Consider the following 27,374-nt stretch of genomic DNA (forward strand, 5'->3'; position numbering starts at 1 on the left):
CTTCATATTTTTGCTGATTTTAATTTGTGACACATTCAGGCAAATGTTCTGTGATGAAAAGTGACCTTAAAATGACTATTCATGCTGTAAAATCTGACAAAACCTGATCTGTCATTATGACAGTCAAAATGAAAACCACCATTGTTACCTTTTTTTAATTAAAACTGCTGCAAAGCCTTTGAAAGAGCTTACTCAATCTTAGTATTTGTGATTAGAATGAAAATGTAGATTATTGTATGTATTTGATGGCCTCACTGTTCCTGATCCAACAGTACTTCCAGAGGACAGCGGTACATTTCCTTTCTCTGTTGGAGTCCACGCAGCAAAACACAAGGCTTCAGTCAGATGATATGGGAATTATTTAGACAGTAAATTACAGGTTTCCTGAGCTGGCAAAAGCAGAACAAAGCTGATGTTTTGGCAGAACTCTTTTAGTGGGTTTAAGTCACAGACTTGGAGCCTTTGCTGTTGTCATTAGCAAGAGCGTGTCACCTTTCTCACATCCAAACGTGATGTTGCAGAGCTGTCTGCAGACTCAAAGAGGATCAGTCTGTGCTTGAGTAAGGGACAGACCAACACAGAAAAGTAAATATAAAAGACCTTGAAGGAATTAATTAAAAGCTTTCTTGATATAATACCAATATTGGTTCATAAGAATGTAAGACTAGGAGGAAGGTCAAAGATCACATAATTCAACTATATGCCGCAAGACAACATCAAATGAATTAGGAACATCTCTAACAAAGGTTTGCCAGACCTGTTTGTTAGTCCTTCAGTGTAGGAGATTCTGCAGTTTGGCTACGTGGTGTTTCACCGTTCTTCATAGATTTTTCTGACTATTTAACATAAGCTGGACGTGCTTTTTGCTGTTGTTCTTGCTGTTTCACACATTTTGGAAGGTAAGTTGATTTCTTCATGTCTTTGGAGAGGAGTAGTTTCCTGTTACCTCTGAATAACTTTTCAGATGTTGAAAGGTGATAATCATGTCTACCCAGAGTATGGGGATTTTTCCCTTGGAAAACAGCAAACTCAAATTCACTGATCAAACTTCTAAAGTGCTCTTCCTTTTTGTTGCTTATTTACTCTCATGGACTATCTAATATGACAGCCCTCTCCTGAAGTGTGGTAAAACTAGATGCAAAATTAAAAGTGTTACCAGTACTAAGCAGAATGAAATTACTGCCCTTGGTGTCTTGACATTATTGGTTCCTCATTTTGGAAGATTTCTTCTCTTTGCACTAGCATTGTGTTGTTGACTCAGATTCAGTTTGTGATTCATAACTGGGTCCAGTCCCTGAGTTCTTGAATTTTTAATAGATTCTCAGTTTAACAGTGATCTACTGATCATTTTCCTTCAATAATTTCTTAACCAGCTGTTTACACTTAAAATTATTTCAACTGAACCTGTGTTTCCCTAGTTTGCATATGGTAAGGTCATATGAGAGTTCAGGAAGACTTGCTATGGTAGGATATACAGCTGGTGTTCGTAAGTAGAAATAAAAACACCCAAATGAGAGTTTTGTGAATTTAAGTAAATAGTGGTGGTAAATGGAAAAGTAAAAACAAGGATTCTGACTATATGGAGCCACAATACCACGTGGGCTGGCACCAGTTGTGCTCCTGCTGTTCTTTTGCATGATGCCTGAGCTGCTTGTTTGTCCCTTGAAACCATTGCTCTTGGTGCCTACCATTTTAAGGCAAACTGAAATTTGTGTCTCTGTATGGTACAACATTGCACTGTGAACAGCAGTAGTTTAGGAGCTGATGGACAAGTAGTTAAACCATCTGTGCAGCAGCAGTGATCTGGCCTGCATGAGAAGGGTATCTCACCTTGACATTATAATGAACTACATGGGCTTCGATGTGAACCATGGGGATGTAATCTAAGGTGAACTTGTGGGACAGATATGTCTATTTGGAAGATTTCTCTATTATACCAGGAAAAAAAAACAATATAATAAAATGTGTTAATGAACTTGATACTGAGTCAGATAAATGAATGTTGCATTCTGGGAGAAATGCGATACCTTTGAACACAATTTCAGACCACGCAGGTTTGGAAAACTTTTATGTTTTCCCCCTGTGGGGTCTGTTTTCAGTACTGATTTTTAAAATATTAGGATACTCTGTCAGATGCTAAGGGTGACCTTGTTTATACATATGAGTGTTTTAGTTAAAAAAAAATCTGTTCACAGTTATGGTTGCCATTGCTGTTTCAACAGCATCTGTTGCAGCACTGTGTTTGAAGTAGGGCAGAGTAAGAGAAAGGTCCAGCTTTCAAAAGAAATTACTTAAAAAGAAAAAATCAGCAACAGAAAACTTTTCATATTTTATCTGCTACTAAAGTAGGTAGTGTTGCAACAAAATACTCAATTAAGCTAATAAAGTTACACAGAAATTCTGTTGTGTCTCTAGGAACTGAATCTAGATCTCTAGATCTACAGTCCGGTTTATTGGAATATTATTTCTCTGTGTCAAATTATTTCGTATTGAAGCAATTTGTAAAACCTTTGTTCAAGCGAGAATACATGTTTTTCTGCAGACATCTTAAGAGATGGATGTTAACACCTTTAAGCACAATAGGGGAAAGGCTGCAATCTCAGCCTCTGTCTCCTGGGAAGGTCCAGCTGGCTCATTCTGTGACAGAAAACTTCCGTTTCCAGATTTGAATTTTAAATGGCTGTCACTTGGTGAGAGAAGCAAGTGACTCTGGGCGTTTCTAGTTACTTTTGAAATGTCTGTATCTCAGAGTAAAATTATGTGGAATATATTTCTCTAGGATCATTTTAAAATGTTTTTGTTGACTTCGTGGAGCTCTCCTAATTGCTCCCAGCAGATATTCCTGCCTGAAATAGCTGCTGAAGTTGTTAGGACAGACACGGGGAAAAAACATTTAGAGCAGAGGCAGAACAGGGAGAGAAAAGAAGTTGACATTATGATTATGAAGCACAGAACATGCTCAAAATTTACAGAAAGAAAAAACATAGAAATAGGCTATAACCATCTAGTTCTGTAGTGGCTGGTTACTAGTAAGGATCATAATAAATTTATTACCTGGCTTTAGTTAGTGGAGACATATACATCAGAATTAGTGGCTGACTGAACATACATATCTCATGTTCCTGGGTTTGAAGTTCAGCTCTGATGCTGGGACCACCTTTGCCTAAATCTTTGCAAACTGTTTGTCTTGTTTTATTTTCTAGAAAGTACAGGTAAATATTTACTTTTGTGCTGAACTTCACAGTCATGAATTCATTTATTCTTTTCAATATACTGAAGATGCACAGTTACTTTCATCAGGAATGTAATAAATTTTGGTTATGAAATGTTTGAAATGTGTGCAAGAAGAACATGATATAAAGATGGCATTAATGTACCTGTAGTGTGTTTGCTATTCTTTACAGTGTGCCACGTGGCTGCAGGGTAAAGCTGGGGTGCTAAAATGGTGCCCTGGGATGTGCCACAGTGCTTTTCTTGGAAAACTCATTTGGATAAAGTGATGCAGATACTGGCTTCCTTTATCTTCAGTGTGATGGGGAAGCTCTTGGACACTTCATGCCCCTATTTCGTTTTGATTTCAGCAGAAGTTGAAAGTTTAGAGGAGGATCAAAACTGTGCTTGCTTATCTGACTCCAGCTGATCTCATCCTTTTGAAGTGCATCTAAAATTAATGTCTGTCCTTTACCGAATTCTATTCTAAAATGTGCAGCTGTGTGGAACAAGTAGATAGGACTGTAAATGCCTCATATCAGGGTTTTGCCTTTAAATTGGCAGCATTGGAAAACTGATGAGACACTTGAAGCCCTTGGATTCCCATAAAATATGCTCTTACTAGATGAGAAGAAGACTGAATTCTGAACTCAAATTAAATGCTTACTATTTTTGAAGTAACTGTGAATGTGCTGTAAGATATTTCCCCCCCACACCCCGCCTCTGTTTCAGTCTTGCTGATAAATCCTCTACATGTAGCATTTAGTATTGCCAGAAAATATAAGCATTTATTATTGTCAGTATTTTTTCATTCACAAGTAAAGCTAATCTTTATATTTTTCATCTTTGCTTTGTCAAAGCATGTAGGAAGCTGCATTGCCGTCTGTTGACTGCTGAGTGTGTGTAGTAACCCTCGCTTCATCACATGCTCTTATGTTAAATGAACTTTCACAGGCTAATAACATGACTAAACCCTGTCTTAAAACAGATTTCAAGGGTAAAAAGGTACTGCTGATGACCTCTAGAAAATTAGTTAAAAGTAATTAGGAAATTTTGAATCCTTTCTACCATTAAATCAATATTACATGTATTTTGATTCAGAACTCAGGCCAGGCTCTATATGAGATCACATAGAGTTTGAATTTAAATAAATCATTGACACTGGACATGCAGAAAACGTGCTTGCACCAATTATTTCAAGTTCTGTAGAGTCTGGATAACATGGAAAAAGTCACAGAAGCAATACTTTTCCTATTTTTTCTTAGAATTAAACTACAAAGCATTTTATTCTGCAAGATACACAGAATATGGCAAGTACCAAAGTAAGGTGATAGGTCACTTGGTGATATATAATAGGAAGGAATGCAGAATGCATAACTGTGAGAAATAAAAGCTTGAGCTAAAATCATTTTAGACAGTTTAATCTGACTGTGATTTGAACCTGAACATTTTCTGATTCACCTGCTTAACTTTCTTTTCTTTTACAGCTGGGAGAAATATAAGAGTTAAACTGACTTTTATGTCCTTTCCAGTTTGAACTGTGGACATTGTAAAATGGATAAGTCTTTTAATCCCGGTTTGCTTGTGCGTTTTAGTTCTGCTGTTTTGTACAGTTGCTTAGCTGGCCTTCTTTTGTCCACCTTGTAGGTCTTCGAAGAAGAGCATCACATCTTGTACCTCGACCATGGTGGAGTTATTGTGGCCATCAAAGACACCTCTATTCCTCTGAAAATACTCAAGTAATCCTACAGTCAATTAGAGTAGAGCTGTTGTGTATTTGAGACCTCAGGCAAAGTGCAGAGTTTAAGATGAGCATTTTGTTATGATCATGTGTCAGATGTAGGTGGAGTCAGCTTAATTTAACATTCATTAAGTCAACAAAATGCAGGTGCATGTTTTCTCAAAGATTTTACTTCATGGTGCTGAAGGTACCATGGCATAATGTATTAATCACAATAAACTTTTCTTGCATCTGTGTAGATATTTTTGCTTAAAAGGCTATCCTGGAACTCAACAGTACAAGCCATGTTCAGCGTGATTTTTATCTGCTACAGATTTGCACAAGCAGTATATGGCAATGATGCTCGACTTATGATGCATATAAGGCTTATGTATCCAGTCAGGACAGTTTATTCATACTGTAATAAAGCTCTGTCCCCTCAAAGGGCAACAGTGGATGGAGATGTTGGAGAATAGCCCTGGATTGCTCTGGCAAGAGCAATATAATGTAGACTTTGGGAGCCAATGGATAAAGGACTTGTGTGGTTTTGTGCTATGCAATATAGTATGCAAAAAGGCCAGTTCTTCTGAGATACAAATTAACTGTAGCATGTGCAGACCCTGCCATATAGTGATGATGCAGCAAAGCCATAATTAACCTACTGTCAAATAGACCTGGAGGAAACATACAGAAGAAGAGACTTTGAATCATAAATTTTGTGTGCACAGAGTATTTTAAATATATTTTGCTGATTCATCAGCATCTTTTGCAAATTTTTAAATGTTTTATAGCAGCTGTGAAGGGCCATCATCTTGGTGCCTGAAGTTACTGCACCTCCCACCTGTTATAGCAATTGAGCTGTTTTGGCTCTCACATTTCACTGACCTCTGCATAACAGGTCTCTAGCTCCAAGACAACTAGAAAGAATGAAGTGTAAATTAACTTTCTCCTAAACCTCCAAAGTAGTGAGATAGTTTGTTGACAGATCTTGGTTTTTATGTGCCTGAGAATTTCCGTTGTTGTGGCAAATCTGTTATATACCTTCTAATAAAAATATGAGCCCCTGAATACATTGCTGAGGAAAAGATCACATTAATATGCTATATTGTTCAGGCATATTGTATTTTGGTGATTGTAAATCCTGGGTTTTAGAAGTGAGGGGATTTATTTTTTTTGTCTTTAATGAATTAATTCTGTTTTGTATAATAATAGTTGTAAATGAAAACCATTTCTGCTTTTTTACAGGTTCAGCATAGATGAAGGCCAGACTTGGAGTACACATAATTTTACCAGCACTTCAGTCTTTGTAGATGGATTACTTAGTGAACCTGGAGATGAGACACTGGTCATGACGTAAGTTTCTGATTTAATCACTTTTTTTTTCAGAGGTCTCTCTGCTTATGCACTTCACCATATTTTCACTTGTGGGTGTTTGTTATAGTCCTTGAGTCAGTGGTTTTTGCTTCTTGCAGTCACAAAGGCTCTTACACTGATCATGTCCAAACAGCCTGAAATTATCTGTGTGCAGTATTTCAGATTGTAAAGATGAAATGTTATGTTCATGTGAAATTTTGCAGTTACCACCAGGGAGAGTGGAATAAATATGAATAAATACAAATCAGACAAACATAGGTAAAAAAAATAACTACTTCTTGCATTTTTTCTGTTTGCTACAGATTCTTAGACTTCAAAAATGTTAAATATCTATTCTTTCTTCTTACGAAAATTGTCTTCACAATGTAAACAACAGTGTTGTTGTACTAGTAGCTAGCACTGCAGTACCTTGTGTAACCAAATGCTGTGCTAACAAATACACATTTCAGTTCTGTGCAGTGCCTGAGGCAGATTCTGAGGATAGAGTTAAAAATAACTGAATTCTGCAACTTAGGCCCCTGTTTATCTGTCTTTTCCCAAAGGGCCAGGGACATCTGGATCTAAACTGCAGTGTTTGCTCTCTCTACAGTATAAATGCTAATATTTTAGAATTGTCTGAGAGTGAAAAACACTGGTGTAATTAGGGAAAAGGCGCATGCTGACTGCAGCAGGGAAGAGGAAGGTCCTCAGATGTGCAGGTTGTTAGATGTGCTCCTATCAGAACAGCTTCTGTGGTCCTTTATATTGGACCTTAGTATGTTCATGACAAGCTTTTTGTCATAGGAATTACAAATAGAGCTGCCTTAGATGTGTTCCAGTAGCATTTTCTCCAGGAAAAAAAAGCCAACAATCCAGCATGGAGTTGTGTAAACGATCTTCAGGAAAACAGAAATCCTACCCAATGTTCTTAAAACCACTGTGCCCAGTTCACAGTGGCAAATTTGGGCTGTTCTTTCTCCGTTGTCCCATTTGTTCTCCATTATACATATATGACCTGAGAAGATCAGTATTTTCCTACCATCTTCTGTTTTTCTCAAGTATAGTTGTTGGAGTTTTTTTATTATATAATATATGCCATGTGGCAGTACTTAGGCCTCTGAATGAAGGATTTCCATTGATTTCAGTGGAAGCAAAGGGATCAAAAGCTTATCCTAAACTGTACTTACTGGTAGATAAAAAGATGCATGAGAGCTGTATGCTCTAGGTTTGGGGTTTTTTGTGTTTTGTTTGTTTGTTCATTTTCTTATTCAGTATCATTTAAAGCAGTGATTTTGAGAAGATGTATTCAAATTTCTGGCTGAATGAACTAAAGAGCTCTTGTAAAATACGATACCTTTTGAAAGCGTCGATCTGAAATATATGAAACTGTAGCTAGATTTGGTACCTAAGCCCACATTGCTAAAAAGGCATAATATGACTTCCTGTTTCTAAGGGCAGAACAAGAGCCTGTCTCCAGCATTTCAATGCCAGGCTTGTAGAATCTTACTCTGCAGCTGGTTCTACTGAACATAAAGGACATCAAACACTTACTATCACAGATTGGCACTGCAAAGACTCACAGTTTTCCTACCAGACTGTAAAGATAATGGGAAGAATAAACTTGTAGTATGTGTTTCCTTGTTGCTGTTATATTTGTTTCCTGACCTCTCCTACTGCTTTTGATTAAGTTTTAGCTTCAGGGTGATGTTGTCTGCCCAGTCGTGCTCTGTCTGACTTGGCGTCAAGATCTTGTGTCATTCTGTCTGTCTTGGGTCATTTTTCTCTCAAAATTTCACAGTTGTACTGAGTTACTGCATATGACTTAATCTAAAATGATTTGCTGCTTTTGAGAAATGTCATCCACTGATACACTCTCACTAGAAAAACAAACAAACAAAAAAAACATTATGCCATCTTTTCCATTTTATTAGATAAAAAGTGTTTCTCTTCTGGGTAGGACATGGTAAGATGAACTTTATATGGTAATGGAAATAAAATAGTACTGTCTTTAACCCTGAGGATTCCCCAAATCCATTACGAAGGACCTAGTCAGACATATATTACTTGTACAGGAATTTCGTTTTCTTGCTTTAGCAGCGAGTTTGTTTGCATAAGGACTTTGAATAAAGAATTCAATGTCAAAATCTGCATAAATTAGGAGAGATACCATAATTCTGAAGTGGGAAGGTAATAACTGAAAAAGTGTACAGCAAAATTGTGGAACAGACACTATTTCATCGAAAACTTCTAGAATAAACTCACAAAAGAGTCAAAGAATATTTTGCTTGTACTGAAAGTGGCTACTACTATAGGTAAAATCCTGGTTCCACTGCAGTCAGCTTAGGGATTTCCTTCGAGGTTTTTAATTTGTATTAAAAAAAATTAAAACAAAAATAAAAATTATCTGGGAAAGACATTAAGGGGCCTGGTAACACTGTGTGTGAGAGAGACTTCTCATTCTCCAGCATGATGACTGGGATGTTGACCTAACTTGTAAAGAACTTCCATTTGAATTCCTGTTCTGTCCTCACTTATCCAAAATGAAATGATCTGGAAAATTATACTGAAGAAACAGGGGAATGTGAACCTGGTTGCTTCAGGTCTTCATTTCAGAAAGTTTTGTGTTTTCTCCAAAACAACAAATGTTGACTTGTCAAAAGTTTTCAGAAAACTGAGTTGTCATTTGCCAGTCGACATTAAATCATTCATCCAAATCCCCTGCAGTATTCAAAGTATGTACACTGCCAAGGAAAATATATTCTATTCTATTGTGCTCTGCAGTAGGCCTAGTTAAAATTTGAAGGAGTTTTAAGCAGTGACATAATCAAAAATTTTAGGAAACTCATTCTGTGTAGAAATCAATTTCTAAATAGACCTAGTTAAGAGTTTTAGGAGAAATAAGCAATATTCATAAAGTTTAGATCTGTGGAAAAAATCAATGTTTAAATGAGAAGCTCAAATTCACTGTGTATTGCTGAGTGAATAAGTAAAGTTTGCTAAGAAATTTTCTCAACTAATTGACATATATTCATCAAAATAGTGCACAGTCTGGTAGGCTTTATTTTTTTCTAAGTTCTGTAAGAATGGAAGTTACTGCAACCCAGTGTTAACAGCATATTATATTGGGGGAAAATTACTTAATAATGCTGGATTGAGTAATGGCCTAACTCGGCGGAAAAAAGAATTTTTGTGTGTCTGAAATATTGATGTTCCTCTGCAAAGGAAGCAGTTCATATAAAGAAAGTTTCAAACCTGTTAAAATGACTCTGAATCGCAATTCAGCTTCTGGGAGTGTTTCCCAAACCAGGTTATTTCGATTGCAGTGTAAACCCAGTAGGCACAATAACTGTGGTACTGCAGACCATGGCCCCTTTCAAAGGCCAATAAGAGGTTACGTAAAAGGACTCTTTTTTCTTTGTGTCAGGTAGAATCAAACTCTTCCTTATGGCTAATTTTATTTTTTTCCAGAGGGATTTTTTCTTTCTAAGGTCTCGTAGAGTAACGACTTAAGATGCTGCTGGGAACTTTATGACATCTCTGAACTGCAGAACTCCTGCATGTGCACTTTGCTCTCTTGAAAGGCTGTTGCATTCTTTTTGGGTTCTTAGGTGATAGCGGAAGCAACAAAATAGTCAAGTTTAAACTTAATCAAAACAAAGTGGATATGGTATTAACAGGTGATAGATATTTGGGAGAACCATCTGGATTTTTGCAAATTTCTGTTCCACTAGGAATGTCAGCCTCAACTTTAACACCATCAATAACAGTAAATATTATATGTAGTTTGTGGGGCTTATTGCTGTACCACACATGACAGCACACTGCTTTTCCTGCTGTCTCTAAGTATCTTACTAGGTGCAGAGACTTCCCTTTGTTGTGTATTCTTCACTAGTAACTCTCTCATACTGCAGCCCTCAAAAAAGGTAGATAAATGGTAGATAAGGCCTCATTTCATAAGATAATAGCTGATTTCCCAAGGCAAACTCTAGGTTTTCTTTGCAGCTAGGTGATCTCTTCTTTGAGGGGCATTGCTCAGTCATGAAATAGTTGTTCCACTCTGCATAATGAGGAACATATCTGTCTGTTGACAGATGGAGAAAACATATAGAAAGACAGGAAGAGAAGGGTGACCTTAATAAAAGAGCACTCTAAAAGCAAACTGGTTGCTCTATTTCGATCTAGAAACAGCTGATTTAGATGTAGAGATACCTGTTTACTGGCAAGTCTAATGATTTTGCTGGCGTATCTGTGGACACAAATGTTTGCAGAGGAAGTCGATGCGTTATAGTATCACTACCAATCTGTGGTCTTGGAGCCAAGACCGTGGTTCTGTCCCATCCCTCCCCCTGCTCAGAAGTCCAGTGTTTAAAGCCTTGTTTTTTCTCTCCTTTCCATGTTTTTTCTAACATATTCAGAAGCATGTTAACGTGATACTTTCAGTATCTTGCTAAAGCCGATGTTTAGTACGTTTTGAGGGCAGATCTGGAAACATATTTGAATAAGAGGAATGGAAAGTTTAGGAATCCATGTCCTGTAAGAATCTTTTATTGCTTTATCCCTTTTTAAAGGAGGAAACAAAAAGGGTAACACATGACTTTTTTAGTCAGATACAGTCTTTATGTCATTTTGAGTTGGTGTCACTGAGTGCCTATAGCTACGGTGCTCTAACTTCTCTTTCAGGGAGACAATTCCATTTTAGTGTCTAGTTCTAATAAATGGTGATGATGAGGTAGGCATTGGAAACTTTGGCCAACAGTAAAATTGTTTAAATACTTTACTTAAATTTTGGTGAAGCCTTGTACTCCAGTTTGCTGTATTTTGCTCTCAGAAACTACAGTTTAGGTGACTATACACTATTTATTCTGGCTTTGCCAGGTGTAGTGTGAATGAAGAATTTCCTACCTGTGACAAAAGAGATCTTATTTTTAAGTATGTGAGTAGAAAAAAAAATAGCTAGAGACTTAATCATAACATTTTATAAGTATCCCAAATTAACTTGATGCTTAAGATAACAATAGAGAGCTGAATGATGGAAAGCTATCCTTTATGATGTCATATGTTTCTCCTTAAATTAATTAATTTTGTTCACTGTCCACCTTGTATTTGCTTCTACATAAAGTGTCAGGCTAGGCACTAAATCTGCAATTTTTTCCAAGCAGCTTACTTGTTAAAAGGTTGGTTTTGGACAGGAATTTACCAAATAGATGGAAAAAAATGTTGGAGGTAATTCACAAACATCATGGAACCACTGAGCTTCTGGATAAAATGCGAACATGCTCATCCTGCTCCTCCCCAGCACTTCTCAGAACTTCTCATTTCTACTCTTTTTCCCCAAATGAGCTGAAACCAAGATGTTTTGGCATAAAAGAATGATTGGCAGTTATTATGTTTTGGAGGCAGGAAACAATGAAAAAACATAGTTTGGTTCAATTTCAGCTAAATTGTTTCCGCCCTTCATTTTTCACTTTGGCAGCCAAACCAAACCAAGGAGGAAAAAAACCACCCAAGCCACAAAACACTACTCTTCAGTGCTATAAGTATATGCATGTGTTTGTAGTTTAAGGCACTTAAATCATAAGTGTCTCAGCATATTTGCACATGATCTGTTGTGTACACAAGCACTGTTTATGTGAAGTTGCTTTATGTAGGCAGGTGTCTCCTTTTGCACGTGGAAGCATTCATCATTTCTGTAGTTGCAATTTAGAAATGACTGAAAATGTGACCTTTGTTGCATTCTTTTGGGGAATTAGAAAAATATGCAGAATTATTATCTTGATGTATAATAGACTGCAGCTTGAATCTTACATTACTTTCATCCACTTTACTAGTATGAACCCTTTGACTTACTTGATTTTTGTTGATTTTACAATTGTGTAAAGGGAGCAAAGACAACTGTTAGGAGGAAAGCATGTCTATCATAGCATTTGTCTGTCATTTTCTTTTTGAAAATGGTAGGCTTTAAATAGCACTGTAGGCATAGTCATGGCCAACCTGCTTTTCCAACTCACATCCGCTTGAAAATCTTTCCTAAATAATGTTACTGTTTCTGTGAGTTAAGGAGAACACTACCTGATGTCCATGGTTGCACTAGAAGTAGATCACATCTTTCCATGCCATGACCTTATCACTTTACTCCTTCAACTTAGTAATTTCTTTACAGATTTTGTCATGGAGAGGTCTTGTGTCTTGCTGTATGTTCAAAGGCACTGTAATAATAATGAACTACAACAGGCAAAAGAAAAAGATTGTCACATTTATTTGCTTTTTCAGTTATCTCATCATCATTTGTAGTAAAGGTCTAAGTGAAGCAAAGGACTCGGCTCTTTGAGTTCAGCATAAATTGACAAGAAACTTCTAACACACTGTTCCTTTTAGACAAAAGGCAGCTTAGAAAGTTGCTCCTGTTTCAATATGTGACCTCTGATATCTAGTGAACTATGATGGGGATTAAGTGTTCAATCTGAAATTGTAATTGTGTTATAAAATAATCAAGGTGTGACAGCTTAAAAAAATATTTTAACAGTACAGTAAGTTCAATGACAATTATGATTGGTACTAATATGATTTACTACAGGAGAGGAAGTCTTATAGGGAGAACAAGATCTAAGTACCACCTTTTAGTATAGCTCTGTAACAGCTTCCATTTAGATGACTACTTTCCTTGAGACAGACTGAAAGTTGTTAAAATAATTAACTAGCATTTCATAGAATCACAGAATGCTAGGGATTGGAAGGGACCTCGAAAGATCATCTAGTCCAATCCTCCTGCCAGAGCAGGAACACCCAGATGAAGTTACACAGGAATGTGTCCAGGCGGGTTTTGAATGTCTCCAGAGAAGGAGACTCCACAGCCTCCCTGGGCAGCCTGTTCCAGTGCTCCGTTACCCTCACTGAGAAGAAGTTTCTTCTCATATTTAAGTGGAACCTCTTATGTTCCAGTTTAAACCCATTACCCCTTGTCCTACCATTGGTTGTCACTGAGAAGAGCCTGGCTCCATCCTCGTGACACTCACCCTTCGTATATTTATAAACATTAATAAGGTCACCCCTCAGTCTCCTCTTCTCCAGACTAAAGAGACTCAGCTCCCTCAGTCTTTCCTCATAAGGGAGATGCTCCACTCCCTTAATCATCTTGGTTGCCCTACGCTGGACCCTCTCCAGCAGTTCCCTGTCCTTCTTGAACTGAGGGGCCCAGAACTGGACACAATATTCCAGGTGTGGTCTCACCAGGGCAGAATAGAGAGGAAGGAGAACCCCGGACAGTATTCAATACATTGTAGTTGCTCTCTTACGTAAAGAGCAACTCCACCACCTCGCCTGGCTGTCCTGTCTTTCCCGAAGAGGACATAGCCATCCATGACCACGTTCCAGTCATGTGAGCTGTCCCCCCATGTCTCCGTTTCTGAGAAGCTGGTTTCCTTTCCCAGCTTGATCAGGTGCTCACTGTTGGGTGTTCGAGGTTTAGATCCACAAAGAGTGTAGTTTTTGCACATAGTTGGACATCTTTGCTCTAGGTGATGTCCAGAAGAAATTATACATGTTATCCAAGCCACTGATGCCCTCATCACCTCATTATGGTTCAAACCCTAGGTTTTACTTTTGGTACCTGTTCCACCCCCAACTGGCATGACAAGGTAACAGAGTGCATCAACAGGGCTGTACAGGACTGTGCAGACAAATTCTGCTCCCTGGGCAGCACACTGTTTCAAACATCATGGTCAATGACAAAGTCGCATAGAAGAGAGCAAAAACCAATGCAGCACTTGGGAGATTAAAGCAGCACGTCTAGAATGAAAGAGGCATCCAGTTTCAAAAAAAAGTAGCTACGCGTCACACAGTTGTCATCACTAGTCTTCAGTACGACTGCAAAACTTGGACAATTTGAGTTACTGTGTTAAACATCTGAATAAATTCCACATGTGCTGTCTTCATGACCTTAGTGGGTTAGTACAGTGGGATCAGTTCCACCACTCTGAAGTCTTTGAGTGTTCTCACATATTCAGCAGTAAAGCAAAACTGTTACAGGTTCAGCTGTGCTGCTCTGGGTATCTGGTGGGGACATCAGGCTGCTCAAAGCCATTTTGTATGTCCAGAGACAGCAAGGCTAACAGCTCAAAGGTGAACCATCACAATTTTTTTATACAAGAAGTTACCCAAGGAGCGTCTTAATATATATCTACCATGATATGGGACACTATACCTGAAATCCGTCTGCTTGACAAAGAATGTTTTAAGGCTGTTAAACCCTATGAACAAAGTCCTGAAGAACACAGCAGAAAATCCAAAGAGGAAGTGTAATGGTTATAGAAAGATGTCCATTACGTCCAAAATGAGTAGTGTGTTGTCAAAATTGGGCTTCTTTCTCCTGAATGAAGCTGTGGAAGCTGAATGTTTACCTGGTAAGTCTTTGGGTGTCTCCAGCATCAGCACCATCACAGCTTCAGTCAGATGGTCTGCAAGTGCCACAGCCAGCAGGCAACACAGCTGTTACTGCTCATCTGAACTGAGAACATCTATTGAATAGGTCCTCTTTTCTATTGAATGGAAACGTGAATTTACTGGAAGAGGTTATCATTGCATATAATTTCTGTTAAATTAGCTCCGCCTGATTATGAGCCTTATCAGGAACAGAAATAACCAGCAATCCTCCAGCAAATAGTTTAAATGAGTTAGCTTAAAAACTGCATTAAACTGTCTTAGCTATCAAATGATGCAATCAAATTAAAAAATGATGTGCCCATAAATGAACTGGGAACAAATGTACAAAGTTGTTATGGCAACTGAAGTAGTGAAGTTACAATGATGGGTCCTGAATTCTTGCAAATAAAAGTAAATGAATTTCCAAGGTAATTGGAATTTCTTTCAAAAATTATTTATCACAGCATCATCTTTCATAGTTTCAACAGAATTGATTTGATGGCTTTCTAATGAAATATAATTAATCAAGAGGAAGGTTTTAGTACCTTATGAATTACTATCATCTTGGTATTTAAATTCTAATAATCAGTTACACTTGCTGCACCATTCCAGCTTTTTCAATTCATACGATTTTATTGGACATATATCTTTTGCACCTGAGCAATCAGATTGTTATTTCTGTTATGTATTGCTTTATAGTAGCTAATATTTTTGTCTAATCCATTGAATCCTACTTGGTACAATACTTTCTTTCTTACTTTGGAAAAATACTTCTTTTTATGCTAGTGATATTTGGCAGTACACTTAAATGGGCTCTTTTGGTGTGTCTACAAAACCCTGGCCTTAATAGGGCAACAAGTGTCTCTGCAGCAACAGCATTTATTATCATTAAGCCTTTTTTTCAAACAGTTTGCTAAGGTGGGTGCATGTTGGGTACTGGATTCCTTAGGAAATTTGCTCTAGGAATTACAAAGCTCTATGGCTGCATTTGTTGTGGGGTTTGTGGCTGTGCTGGGACACTTCCTCGAATCTCAGAATTTTTACTTAAGCCGAAGAATGGTGAAATCAGTGTTGCAGTTACTGTGCTCTGTCAGAACATGGTTTTCAGTCTGGAGAATCAGAACAGACATAATGGAAATGAGTCTTTTTTTGCAAGAGGCTGGACCAACAGGCAGAACAGTTATTCCCGTATTTTTCTAAAAATCCACAGGGGGAGAGGCTTATAGTTCACTCATTGAAGCAGTGCCCTAATACAGAATCACAGAATGGTTGGTATTGGAAGTGGTGTCTGGAGATAATCTCTCGAACCACCTGATAAAGCAGGTTCGCCTAGAGTAGATTGCACAGGATCACGTCCAGGCAGGTTGAATGTCTCCAGAGAAAGAGACTCCACAACCTCTCTGGGCAGCCTGTTCCAGGACTCTGGCACCCTCAAAGTGAAGAAGTTTTTCCACATAGTCAGATGGAACCTCCTGTGTTTCAGTCTGTGCCAGCTCCTCCTCATCCTATCGTTGGGCACCAGTGGAAGGAATCTGGTCCCATCTTAACATCCACCCTTGAGATATTTATAAACACTGATGAGATTCCTATCTCAGCCATCTCTTCTCCAGGCTGAACAGACCCAGCTCTCAGTCTTTCCTCCTATGAGAGATGCTCCAGACCCCTAATCATTTTTGTAGCTCTGCACTAGACTCTCTCCAGTAATTCCTTGTCTTTCCTTAACTGGAGGCCCAGAACTGGACATGGTATTCCAGATGTGGCCTCACCAGTGCTGAGGAGAAGGAGAGAATTATGCAACTATATCTTTTAAGTTTATTGATCATTTTCTTTCCTCTCTTTTTGCCTGCTTTCCAGGTCCCTTTGAAGACAACTCTTCAATCTATAAAAAGACTAAAGACATTTTGTTGTACTTCTCAGGTTTATCTTTACCAGAGAAAAACCCAATTCTTTCAATCTTACTTCATTGGTTACATTTTCTGAGCAGCCTATGAGTCATCCTTGCCCCTCTTTCTTTCTAGTGGGTGTGTAAATGTGTATATAGCATCCAAAATTAAACACCATAGACTTCCAGAGGCTCCACCAGTGCCGAGTTTCTCAAAACAATTACCTCTATGGCTTCTGTTTTCCAGTTCAGAAAACAACCTAGAATTAGTCTTTCTTCTTTTACAACAACATTGCATTCATATTTTAATTACCCAGAATTCCCCAAGCCTTTTCTTCAATATTTGAAAGTCATTCACCATTTTGGTCTAGCCCCTTTGTTGTGTGTTTTTGTTTTCTGGTTTCCCCTGCTGCCTTCCCCTGCCCAGGGGTACTTTTGGCAATTGGTTTTGGAGTATTTAATCATGTTGATTTCTGACCATTGTTTCCATCAGTCAGTGTCTGCTCCCTTCCTTCTGTGTTCTCTGCAGAATTTTGTGTGTAGGTTTTTTTGACCACATCAGTGTTAATGAAATCATTGACTGTGGACCCATCATATCTTTGTGGTATGTATCTCTAAATATTTTCCCGTTTGATAACTGCTTTTTGAAAATGGATTCTTCTAATTGGAAATGTACTCCCATTCTTCATTACAATGATTGTATCAGCACTGCTGTTTTCCTTTTTAACTTGAGACAGTATCAGCTGGAATTGTGTGGCAGTTTTAACAAAGGTCAAAATATGCTACATTTTCTCCCTTCCTTTATCCACTAAGCCAGTTACCCCTTAAAAGAAGTAAATTACATTAGTTTGACATTATTTGGTTTTGACAAATCCATGGTGGCTGTTAGTTATCATTTTAATTATCTCCAAAGTGCTTAAAAGTGGATAGCTTAAAAATTTGTTTGGTATCTTTGTGGATATCAAAATTAATTCTGTAACTCCCTGGGTCCTGTTCTGTTGGTTTATATATATGTGGTTATATATATATGCATATATATGTGTGTGTATATAAATATAGGTGAAATATTTCCCTTTCTATAGTCATCTGGAATCAGCATCATCTTCTGTGAGGTCTCAAAGATGATTTTTAAGTTAAGAGATCTTGTTTTATACTTTCAGGAGAATTTCATTATTCTGTTCTGCATTGAACTCAAACCACCATCTCCTTTCTTCTTTCCTGACTAATCTGCCTGAGACAGCTAACACAAGTGAAGAAAATTTCATTTGTTCCATAGAAAATACTTTCCTTGAGTCAGGAGTGAAGCTTTGACAGGACTTGGCTCCTTGCACTTGGATATATTTGTTGATAAATGGTTAATAAAAGAAATGTAACCAAATTTTACGGTTTTGTGGTGTCTGTAGAAGCATTCGCTGAGGTAGGTAGCTGCATAAGCACATGGGCAAGTCTGCCTTATGTTAATATGGAGAAAATATATATATATTAAAAAAAAAAAAAAAGGTACAGGTATTTAGCATGCAAAAGACACTTCATACCTGTCAGTAAAGCCAGTCATATTGAAGCACACATTGTGGAAAAAGCATGAGACCACCTAAGTAGTCACTTTATTGCATATGTAACTACAAGTGAATAAAGCTTATATGGTGACAGGAACTCTCAGGATCCAGATGAACCAGAAAAAGGAACCAAACCTATAGGTCTCAGTGGGAAAAGTGGGACCACACACCTATGTGCACATACAGCTAGTGGAACAAGCCACATTTTTTAATTTTTGTGTATTGTTTCTGCTTCTGAACCGTGAGTAGATTTAAAAACAAAGAAGATAGATGATCCAAGTCCTCTAATCTCAGAGCTTTACATGAGTAAGACGTGTAAACTAAAGGTGCATGTTTCTGTTTAATTAAGCGCACTTCTGATGGTGAAGTTTCCTTAAGCATGGATTGTTCGGTCATTATAATGTGAGCGAGATGGACCATAATATACAGATATCTCTATGCTATGACTGAGAAGCAAAGACACCAGAAAAGAAAGGGAGAAATCACTGTACATCTTTAGTCTTTGTGACTAATTTTCAGCCTCTTTGGTAGACTTCAGAGCTCTAAATCCATCTGCCAGGGAAGATGATTAGTGTGATGATGTTGCCTCTGTGCTGCAGAGAATCCAGCATTTCCTCGCTTCTGGTCTACCGCAGTTCCACTTTGAACCTGGTATTTGGGACAAGAGGAATGACTGTGCACAGTAGAGTGCTTTTAGCAAAACTGTACCATTCCTGCTCTGTCTGGATTTGGACAAAAGTGAAGGGAAAACAAAAGGAATGAATTAGTTTGGAGAATGCTGCTTAGGCTTGGAATATGAACTCTGTGCAGTATGAACTGCACAGAAACTATTGGCTTCAGAATCAACCTTCAATTCTTTGGCAAGTGAGCCACATAAGCCTGATACAAACCACAAATACATTTGACTTTTGCCTAAATAAAGACTCTATTTTTTCTAATTTGTTGCTGGATGTCATACTTACCCATTTTGTTTTGGAAATAAATATTCTGACTTTGAAAATGTTGGCTGCTTTCAAAGTGCAGCTTGGTTTTGAAAGCAATGAGATTTCTTTTTTTCTTTTTTTTTCTTTTTTCCAAAAAGAAATTTACAGTTTGTGGCTGGTTTTTGTTTTACATTGGACTATCTGAAATAGAGACTCACATTTCTTCAGCACAATGTGTAGATGAAGTGTATTCCTTAGAAATGAATACAATTTCATGATACTGCTGTGAGTTTAAACAATAGCAAATTGCTGTCTGAAATCTGTAGAACTTTGAAAATCAAATGAATCAACCAACAAAAGAATTGAGGAAGTTGCACCACAATCATAAGTGATAAGTGAAAGAGCTGGAAATTAAGTCCGATGATCCTGGGTTTGCTCCCTGATCTGAGCTCACTGTCAAAATCTGAGAGCTCTGTATGTGTCATATAACAAGATAATAGACAAAAATATTGGGTTCCAAATTAGAAAAAGTAGTATATTTCCAATTAAATTTCTGGATAGTTTTCTGGGGAAAAAATTTCTAATCTATGAGCTGTATTTTTAAATTGTAAAGTTTCACAGACAAATTACAGATTTTTTCTAATTAGATATGTTTTACATGAAGAGGAATAAAAGTGGAAGAAAAATTAACCAGGGACCTTTTAGTAGGGAACCATGACCAAAGAAAAAAATAGAACTGAAAACTGGAATCTCAGATGTATGATATTTCTTTCCAGTAAGATTTTACTTTCGATCTTTTTGTTCAGAGTCTTCGGACATATTAGCTACCGTTCAGACTGGGAACTGGTGAAGGTGGACTTCAGACCATCCTTCCCGAGGGAATGCACTGATGATGACTATGAATCTTGGGACCTCACAAATCTACAGGTATTCATGGTCTTATGTTACCTGCTGCAACTTTTCCATAGCTTTCAGATTCATGTAAAACTGTGTGCTAGGAAAATGTTTTCAAATAGAATTTGGATGCTACATCTCCAACTTTCATCTCCTTATGTTGGTATTTGCTGATATTACAGTAGTTTGAAATGAAGGAGGATTTTGTGTCCCTGTGGTTGTGTGATCCATGCTCTTGGAAAAGCAGAAGTATATCTGTTGGTCTGCCGTAATAATAGGTGGTCTTCCTGTCTTATGAAGCATACACCATAATCTACAATGTGTAATATTGATTGAAACAATTTCAACATGCAGTCGTATGTTCTGCCAGCTTCCTGACCACATACTCATATATAAATTCCCATAAGTAAAGCCCATCCCAGAAGTAATTTAGCATCTCAGTGGACTGATCATGTAATGGAGTCCAGTTGTTTTGGGCAATACCATTTTTGCAGTAATGCATTAAGGCTGTGCTGATCCTGGTGCTCTGGCCAAATCCAATTTTGGGAAGCTACATTCTCCATACAATGTATTGATTAAAGAGACCAATGTGAATGGAATGTTTTACATTATATGTAATGTGTCATATTTATTCACAATCATTCTGATTATTATGCTTGTGCTTCTTCGCTACATTTGTTCTCTTGCTCTCTGCAGAGCTGTTTGGTTTTGCGTTTTTTTTGTGTATTGTTCTGTGTTATTCCAGCTTTCCAGCTCTCGTTTGCTGGTTCTCATACCTAATTTTACCACTTCTTGCTTGGGAATGCGGTGTTCAAATAGTCTTCATTCTACCTGTGTCCACATGGTTGGTAATTTGTGTTGAATGCTGACATGAGGCATAGTGATTTAGACAGAACTTCAGCGATCTGCATCCACACCGAATTTTTAAATGGTCAGTTATAGGGTTGTGCCTAGATTGTGTGCACATGACATGGGTTAAATTCCACTTGAAATTTTCATATACATTTTTGGATTTGTGCCTTGAGATAATAGTGTACGTTACGACTTCATAATGGCCCATTATTGGATGGTGGTGACTATGTGAGCTTTGTATACCCAAACACTTGAATATGAAAGAGTTGATACAACTTTATAGTCTTGGCAGCAAGACCAGCCTTTTTCATGACAACATGAGGTCATGTCTGTGTAGTGTAGGTTACAGTGTGCAATAGATCTGGTGCTTTGATTTTCAGGGTGATCGTTGCATCATGGGCCAGCAGAGGAGCTTTCGGAAGAGGAAGATTTCATCATGGTGCATTAAAGGGAGAAGTTTCACATCAGCTCTCACATCCAAAGTTTGTGAATGTGTGAACTCTGATTTCTTATGGTGAGTCTGTCTGGGGAGCTTTTGAGGTATTTCTAGTGAAGGGTTTCAGCTCCTCCTTTTGCCCGTCTCCCACATAGCCATGTATAAAAGAAGAGGCAACAGGTAATTGGAATAAGAGGTTGTTTTTTGTATTTGACTTTGTTTAAAAACATTATTGTGTTTCAAGTGTTTGTTCCACCTGACTGAACAAATACGGATGTTTTTCCCTATTGATCAAGACTTGAAAAATGACCATTGGATTGATTTATAAGGCAAGCAAACCCTTCTATTTGTGAATGAAGAAAAAAGAAGAAAACAAACAAAAGCCAAATCAAAAAAACAAACACACACACACACCAAAAAAAAGAAGAAACATGTTGGTCTGAGTAGCAAAGGAAACCTTTTAAAAATCTATGCTCCTAAGAGAGTTAATTTTGCAAAACTGTCAAAGTAATTACAACTAATTTTTCCCTCAGGTGTATACAACTCCCATTGAAATTAGAACAGAACTCGCTTAATGAACTTGTATGTTCAGCTGCTAGAATGATAATAAAAAAATCTTCTTACTCTTAAAAAAGTAGCCTCATCCACCACAAATTATACTGCTGAATAAAGTGGGAATAGTAACACCCTTGGTGTTGATGTCTTGCAGTGATTATGGGTTTGAGCGCTCTGCACCTCTGAAGTCAGAATCTAGCAAATGCTTTGCTGACTTCTGGTTTAACCCAGAAGCACCTCCTGAAGACTGTGTGCTGGGGCAGGCATACACCAGCAGCACTGGGTAAGCTGATCTTGTGTTTAACTGGTTTGCAGTGACTTACAGAGCAGGGGAGAACAGCCCAACCAAGGGCAACAAAAGTGTAAATAAGGCAAACTGTAAAAAAAATGGAGCATGTGCAAAAGCTTCCTACGGAGTAATAAAAGAGAAGTGTTACTTCACATGTTTGCAGCAGTTCAAAATCTAACCCATTTGAGAACAGGGGGAGATGTGTTGTACCCAGTATTTTTATTTTTTGTTTTATAAATGCATTTTATAAACATTGCTACACTTCCGATAGGAATGTCCTTTCAAAGGCTTTCTGGGTTGTTGGTTTTTTTTAGCCCATTCATGAGTTCAGACCAATTTTCAGTTTGAATCCAAAGAATTGCTCTGAGAAGTCAGTAACATCTCACAGAACTTCCCAGTCTCTCACTTCCATGGGGGTAAGGAGTTCTGTGAAGAATAGATTCTTTTCCTGACCAGATGGGACACTCAGAATCAAAGGAAAGCTTTACTAACTGTAAACAATACCACATAGAATATACACTACAATGTAGTCTGACGTCTGTGCTGAAAATAACTTGCAGCTGGCATCTATTCTGGCTTATCATAACATCATCTCTGTCGGTTGTAGAGATGAGAACCAAATGATGAAATGTCAAATCTAGCAATAGAATTGCAGTCTCTATGTATATTTGCCTTACCAAGGAAAATGATGCCTTTTGGGTTGTGGCTGACAGCTGTGATATACAGAATAGGAATTCAAAAGGGTGAAATCCGACTCCAATTTTAAAGGATATTTAAAAATAACATACCTGAGTGAAACTGATCCATAAACAATTACTGTACACATCCAAGTATTTAATTATTCTTTAAAAGTGTTAGGCTTGTCACTCTGTACTGTTATGTTAAATAAATGCTTTAAGTGTTTTAAGAAGTGCATAGCTTTGAGACCAGTTGATAAGCAATTGGTTCTGGGTTAATGCAGAAGCTGCGTGATCTATTTTCTTCCTGATATTTGGGTTTTGAACCAAGACATGTAGATCATTGAAGACCATTTAATGCTAGGAAAGGGTATGGCAGAGAGTTTGGCAGACTGTCTAGCTCCCGGAGGGCTGGTCAGGCATGTTTCTAAATTTGAAAAGGCAGACTCTTCCAATGCATACAAGTGAAATCTTCATCATGCTCCAAACCGTCTTTCTTCAACAGGTTTTACTCAGTAAAAGCAATGTCTCTCATCAAAGTATTTGCATCATGAGTAGGTTTTGATCAGCTATCTTGTCTGTTTGTGAACCCAAGGAATATTCATCAGCGACCATCAAACTCACATTCAGTGTCTCTGATGGCATTCTTCTGCTCTCCTCTAATTCATTGTGCTCGCTGCTTACTGGTTTTTGCAGGTACAGGAAAGTCGTTTCTAATGTGTGTGAAGGTGGCATAGACCTGCAGCAGAACTTAGCACAGCATATGTGCCCATTGACTGCTCCCAAGGGACTTCAGATCAGCATCAGAGAAGAAAGCCTGGCTGTTAAGCCTGGAGAAGACATCACTTTCATCGTCAGACAGGAGCAGGTAGTAATGAACATTTGCTTTATGAAAGTTTCCTCACTCTTTTTATGGTTCCTTTCTCTCCTACCTGTTTGCTGCTGAATGAGATTAAGTTGTGCTTGAAAACAGGATTTGTCTCCTTAGCAGTGTGGTCAGTTGCGATACCTTAAAAATATCGACTTTTTTGAAAATCAAAGGAACTAAATTACCAAAGTCTCCGTGGACTGAACATTTCAGCAGCCATATCAGAGAAGAAAAGAAATGCAGAGAACATTTAATCTTCTGTTCTAAGTGTTTTTGAGAATTTGCCTTTCTGAAAGGAATCGAGAAAAGCTTTAGAGAAATCAGTGAATAGCACAGCATAAGAACATTGACTGTGTATTAGTTGTGTTGCCAAACATATGGTTTTTTTCTGTTTCTTGAGAGAGACAATGTCTTAAGGACCTGATCAAAGACAGCAAGTAACTTTTGGATTGTTTGCCATGGGTATGTTTCCTCATGCTTTCTGGTATTAGGCTCTAACTGTTGTGCTCAGGTTACAGGAGTATTGTACTTCCTGGCTAACCCCACTGATTTGCAAGGACTTGAACAAAGTTCACACATTTTGGCAAACCTGTGCAATATAAATCGGGCACTTGGGATTTATTTCTGTAATGGAATCAAGAAGGTTACGTGCAGAACACTAGGCTGCTTAATGCTTCACAGGCTCTGCATCCCAACACTTGTAGTCCCTCAACAGTTGTGTGGCAAGTTATGCTGCCTTCTCTTTTTGTAATTTGTTTGGAAATGTTTATTGTAAGAATAGAACATTTGGTTGCAATTTGGACTCTAATGACTTTGATAGGCAGCTTGACTTTTTGTCCTACTATATAGATTCTGAACCTTTCATGAATCTCTGTGTTAATACATAAAAACTTTAAAACTATTCAGAAATCTTCGGAAGTCAGGGATCTTGACAGGGATCCTGTGCAGTGTGTTCTGATAAAGTCTTTGCTCCATACATTGAACTGGAAGGCAGATTTAGAAGAAATGTAGCAGTTTGCTGCCCCCTATGGCTAAGAAGAATGTTTATACTCAAATGCTCTGTTCATTGCTTAGAATTTAATCTATACAAAAAAGTCTAATGAGAATTCTTAACAATACCTGAGTTTAAGAAACAGCCCTATAGGATAAACCAAAACATACCACTTTCTCTGCTGAACAAAATTAATTTGCTAGTTGATATGAATGCACGTGCATTCATATAAACTCTAATACTAGGTGCAGGAATGCCAGACATCTGGGAGTAAAGAAAGCAAGCTTTGGGTATGTTTGGGCAGTTTCTAAATGACCTTAGAAATAATAATAAAAATAATTTATAACTATAGTGATTTTTTTCCCAAATTCTGTTGGCTGAATGTATGAATAAATAATATCATAACAATTATCTATTTTGCATGGAAGTGGAAGCACTGATTAGTTTTAAATTTAGCTGCCTTTTCCCTGTGTGACATTTTTGTCATCTGTCCACTCCTTTCCGTCTTTCCTGGCCAGGAAAAGAGAAGTGCCTTGATGCTTTTTAGATGGCACTCTCATCTTTACACTAGGGAACAACATTAAGAGAAGCTTGCATCTACTGGCTTTCAACACTGATTTCTCTCTCACCTGGAAAAAATACACATTTGCTTGTTAGCATAAAAAAGAGCAAACACAAACTGTTTGCAATCTAATGTCATCTGAAGAGATTCCACTTACTGGCACATTGCTGGCATGAAGACATCTCTTCTGCTTTAAACTTAAATAACATATTATCTCCTCTGCTATACTCTACTCATCTGTTGTCAAAAGAAAGATATTATTTGAAAAAAAATATTCACAGTAGAGAAGCTTTCAAAGTCCTTTATGTGTGTTGAAATATGTTGTTTAGGTATTTGATAACCCTACAGGTTCTTTATTATGGGTATTCTGTTACATTATTAGCAATGCTCTTTCATCTGATAAAACATAGAAGAAAATCAACCAAACTGCAAAATAATAGAAGGAGGAAATATAGTATGTTTTCCTTCCCTTTGTAGTGCCAGGGTATGTGAGTTCTAGCCTTTCTTGTCTCCTTTGATTTTACATTAGTGCTGCTTTTTAGGATTCAATTTTGATATTAACCTATTTCAGAGAGTGGCTTATGGGGAAGTGATTTTTGAACACTTTGATGGGTGTCAATCCTTCTCTGCTCTGATGACCATTCAGGTCACCTGACTAGCATATGGAAGTATATGTTCCTTTCCTAGAGACAATGAAGATCTTTAAACCAACACTGTGTTTTCACAGTACGGAGGATTTTCTGTCCAGCCTGGCCCTGCAACCTGTTTTTAATTGCACTGTGATGGCCATGTACTGTGGCAAGTGAGCAGGAACACGTTGCTGAGGACTGAGGGGACAGAGGAGCTTGCTAAAGCAGTGCTGCCAGTAGCATTGAGAAGGTGTTGCTGCTCACAGCTAAAATGAGTTTTCCTTTGACTCCATCCACATCACCAGTCCACGTAGCAGAGGCCTGACTTCTCTCCTGACCAGCCACACTGGGACGACATGAGTGATGGGCATATGCTTGTCCTCTGACAGAAGCATCAGTCTTGCAGTATTTTAGGCCTGAGTTTAGAAAAGCAGCATCATTTAAAGGAGCACTTAGCAGAAATGCAATGAATTATAAATTATGGGAGATGTTTAACATGACAGAATTATTTGGCAGCACTTTTAAACCCTTGCCCAAACTCAGCTCAATAATTTGCTTCATTAAGCATATATCTGATTTTGCAGTAGACTATGTTAGTTCTAGACATTCTCGTAGCTCTGTATAATGCAGTAGAACTTTCTGCAAAGATCCCAGCTTGGATCTTGAAGGGTATGTAGTTGATTCCACAGAAGGTGCTGTGTAGATGGTCTAGACTAATTAATTTTACTTTATAATTCTATAGCCTAGAATTTCCCTGGATGAGTGGTAATTCACTAAAATAACAATATTCAGTTGCTTGCAATCATATGAGCATCACTCCAAAACTTAGGCCTGCCCTGCCTGTTAATGTCCAGCTGCATTAAAACCAGAGTGATAGTTTCTATATCATACAACTTGGTTAGCGGTCTGAGGTGTCTGATCTTAAGATAGCACATTACTGTGGAAAGTTAGTCTTACGCCTGATAATGCACACAGCATCTGTTGCACTAAAATCTCTGCCACGAATGTAGTGGCTTTACTGTAGCTATTGCAATTGAGTCAAACTATCTGGTTGCACCTGAAATAGTGTTGTAATTCAGGAAGTGGTCATAGTCATGTGTCCTGTCTGTTTTGGTTCTGGCCATTTAAAATATTTTTGGTATATTTTCCTTTCAGGGTGATATATTGAATACCAAATACCAGGTAGATCTTGGAGATGGCTTTAAGGCAATATATGTGAACCTTACAATGACTGGAGAACCCATCCGTCACCGCTATGAGAATCCTGGAATTTACCGTGTCTCGGTGAAGGCGGAGAATGTTGCTGGGCACGATGAGGCTGTGGTGTTCATCCAAGTCAACTGTAAATCAGCTCTCTGGTTTTCTTATTCTTTCTTATGCATAAAAACCTTGTGACAACTATGAAGTAGTAAAGAAAATTATGAATCACAATTAGGAAAAATACATATTTTTTCAATAACCTCAATAACCATCTTTCAGTGCTGTATGTTGTTAATGCAGAGGCTTGTAAACCTCATGTATTAGGAGGTCAAAGTTAGTTTTGTTTGGACTGGGGAGAA

The 27,374-nt window shown here is 37.8% G+C and overlaps 1 protein-coding gene across 1 annotated transcript in view; it reads left to right on the forward strand.

Moving 5' to 3' along the window:
* The window catches only part of SORCS2 (sortilin related VPS10 domain containing receptor 2), a gene marked incomplete at both ends in the record, with an annotated part of 545,731 nt that overhangs the window by 493,292 nt on the left and 25,065 nt on the right, over window positions 1-27,374 (forward strand). Inside the window, 7 exons of the mRNA XM_080344448.1 lie at window positions 4,858-4,949; window positions 6,176-6,283; window positions 19,869-19,989; window positions 21,189-21,322; window positions 21,954-22,082; window positions 23,462-23,633; window positions 26,971-27,157. Of these exons, the coding sequence (XP_080200574.1) occupies window positions 4,858-4,949; window positions 6,176-6,283; window positions 19,869-19,989; window positions 21,189-21,322; window positions 21,954-22,082; window positions 23,462-23,633; window positions 26,971-27,157 (943 nt within the window). The remainder of the gene's footprint in view (window positions 1-4,857; window positions 4,950-6,175; window positions 6,284-19,868; window positions 19,990-21,188; window positions 21,323-21,953; window positions 22,083-23,461; window positions 23,634-26,970; window positions 27,158-27,374) is intronic.

Source organism: Nesoenas mayeri, assembly GCF_963082525.1.
Source record: "Nesoenas mayeri genome assembly, chromosome: 4".
Taxonomy (NCBI): Eukaryota; Metazoa; Chordata; class Aves; order Columbiformes; family Columbidae; genus Nesoenas; species Nesoenas mayeri.